This window comes from Poecilia latipinna, unplaced genomic scaffold, assembly GCF_001443285.1.
Source record: "Poecilia latipinna isolate Pla-1442-1.1 unplaced genomic scaffold, P_latipinna-1.0 Scaffold467, whole genome shotgun sequence".
NCBI classification, from domain to species: domain Eukaryota; kingdom Metazoa; phylum Chordata; class Actinopteri; order Cyprinodontiformes; family Poeciliidae; genus Poecilia; species Poecilia latipinna.
Window position 1 is genome coordinate 343,960 of NW_015113083.1, and position 2,093 is coordinate 346,052.

Sequence of the window (2,093 nt, forward strand, 5' to 3'; positions counted from 1 at the left end):
GGAACCACTGGCTTACGGGGTTTGAATGCAGCACGGTGAAGAAGTCTGGGCTGCACAGGAACTTGGCGCTGGGCGACTGCAGCAGCAGGGAGAGGCGTGAACGACCACTGGAGTGGGCCACGGCGCTTTCTCTGCGATATTCTGCAACAGATTCAGGGAACGGTCAGAGAAACATCTGGACCAGCCTGTGGAGGCGACCAGCTGCTGTGTCAGAGGAAACGGACCGGAGATGGAGTGAGGCATCAGCTCGCCCTCCGGCTCCGGCAGCTCAGCGGAGGATTCCTCTGACCGCTCACTGCTGGTTATGGTCCTCCTGATGCTCTGGTATCTGTCAGCAGGAGAAACAAACTGTGGTTAAATTAAAAAACATGAAGAAAGCAAAGAAACACTTAGCTGATCAGATTTTCAAGGGTTAGGATTGTGGGAAATTAACATTTTAATCTTTCCATCGTGTTTTATGTTATTCCCTTAGTTTTCCTTTGATTCTTTCATGTTTCCACTAATAGCAACCATTCAGCTGCTAAAACACCTGGGTGGGCCTAGCCCCGCCTTTAAGGCGCAGCTCCTCCCCCACGCCGCTCCTTCAGACTAGCCAGCAGCAATTAGCAAGCAGCTGAGCTCATTATAGGAGCTGCTGCTCAGAGCAATGCTGGCAAAAACATTAAAGGGTTAAAGAGGAGCCATGTTGGGACGACTTCCTGGAGGCGGAGCTTCGGGAAGAGCAGGAGCTTCTTAAAGAGACAGAGGCCCAATTTCCCATTTTTCTGTTAAGTCATATTTGATATTTATAGCATTTTTATAACAACTGAAGGAAACACAGTTACTGGGCTACAATATAAAATGGCTCCATGTGGCTGGGAAACAATGAATCCTGCCTCTTTAAAATATTTGGTAACACTTTATTTGAAGGGGGTTGAATAAGACTGTCATGACACTGTCATAAACATGTCATAACACCTGTCATGAACATGAATAAGCCTTCATGAATATTTATGACTGTTGTCATAAAGCGTCATTCGGTAAATTATGACACTTTTAATACAAAGTTGACATTATTCAAAATGTCTTTGTTATGACAACTTGACATAAACCAAGAAATCATGATCTGACATAAATTTGTTATAAAAGTATTACTGATTGCACTTTAAAAATTAGGTAAATTTGTTATTAAATGTAAAGTTTAAACAGTAATGATTTCTTGGTTAATGTCAAGTTGTCATAACAAAGACATTTTGAATAATGTCAACTTTGTATTAAAAGTGTCATAATTTACCGAATGATGCTTTATGACAACAGTCATAAATATTCATGAAGGCTTATTCATGTTTATGACAGGTGTTATGACATGTTTATGACAGTCTTGTTCAACCCCCTTCAAATAAAGTGTTACCAAATATTGATCACTAAAAAGAAAAAGATTTCTTTCCAGACTCCAGTTTTATCTGGTTGTCAGTAATGAATCCCACCTAAATGATGCTTTGTGTTGCCATGGTTACCTGCGGTTGAGCTGCTCCATCTGCTGGATGGAGTTGGAGCGGGTCAGGCCCTGCGGGGCAGGCGGTCCGGTGGGCCGCTGCCACGTCGTCGTCCTGTTCACATGATCTACGAAGAAGATCCGGCCGTGGCTGTCGATACGAGCCTCCCAGTCTGAGCAGAGACATGAGAAGGAAAGGGTTAAAACCTCTCAGAGAAATCAGTTTGTGCTGCATCCTGCAGCAGAGATCAAAACATGGTGGCTTCAGGCAGAATATTATCAAATCAATATGTATGTATGGATGGATGGATGGACCTGAAAACTTAAAACTGAGTGCAGTGTGAACTGAACTCATTGGTCCAGTTAAGGTACCAGCAGAGTTTAGTTTGTTTATGATAAGAAAGTAAAAAACTTTCCCCCAAAGACAGCATGAGGCGTGATGCTGCGTGATGCGTCGTGATGCTTCATGATGCAGCATGATGCAGCATGATGCAGTGTGATGCTTCATGATCCAGCATGATGCAGCGTGATGCTTCATGATGCAGCATGATGCAGCATGATGCAGTGTGATGCTTCATGATCCAGCATGATGCAGCGTGATGCTTCATGATGCAGCATG

At 43.6% G+C, this 2,093-nt stretch overlaps 1 protein-coding gene across 3 annotated transcripts in view; it reads right to left on the reverse strand.

The window, feature by feature from the left end:
• hecw2a (HECT, C2 and WW domain containing E3 ubiquitin protein ligase 2a) overlaps positions 1 to 2,093 on the reverse strand; it is a 42,630-nt gene that overhangs the window by 19,959 nt on the left and 20,578 nt on the right. For all 3 annotated transcript variants that reach the window (XM_015039335.1, XM_015039336.1, XM_015039337.1), the window contains exons 12-14: positions 1,497 to 1,647; positions 225 to 328; positions 17 to 141 (exon numbers count right to left, since the gene is read on the reverse strand). In XM_015039335.1, the coding sequence (XP_014894821.1) occupies positions 17 to 141; positions 225 to 328; positions 1,497 to 1,647 (380 nt within the window). The remainder of the gene's footprint in view (positions 1 to 16; positions 142 to 224; positions 329 to 1,496; positions 1,648 to 2,093) is intronic.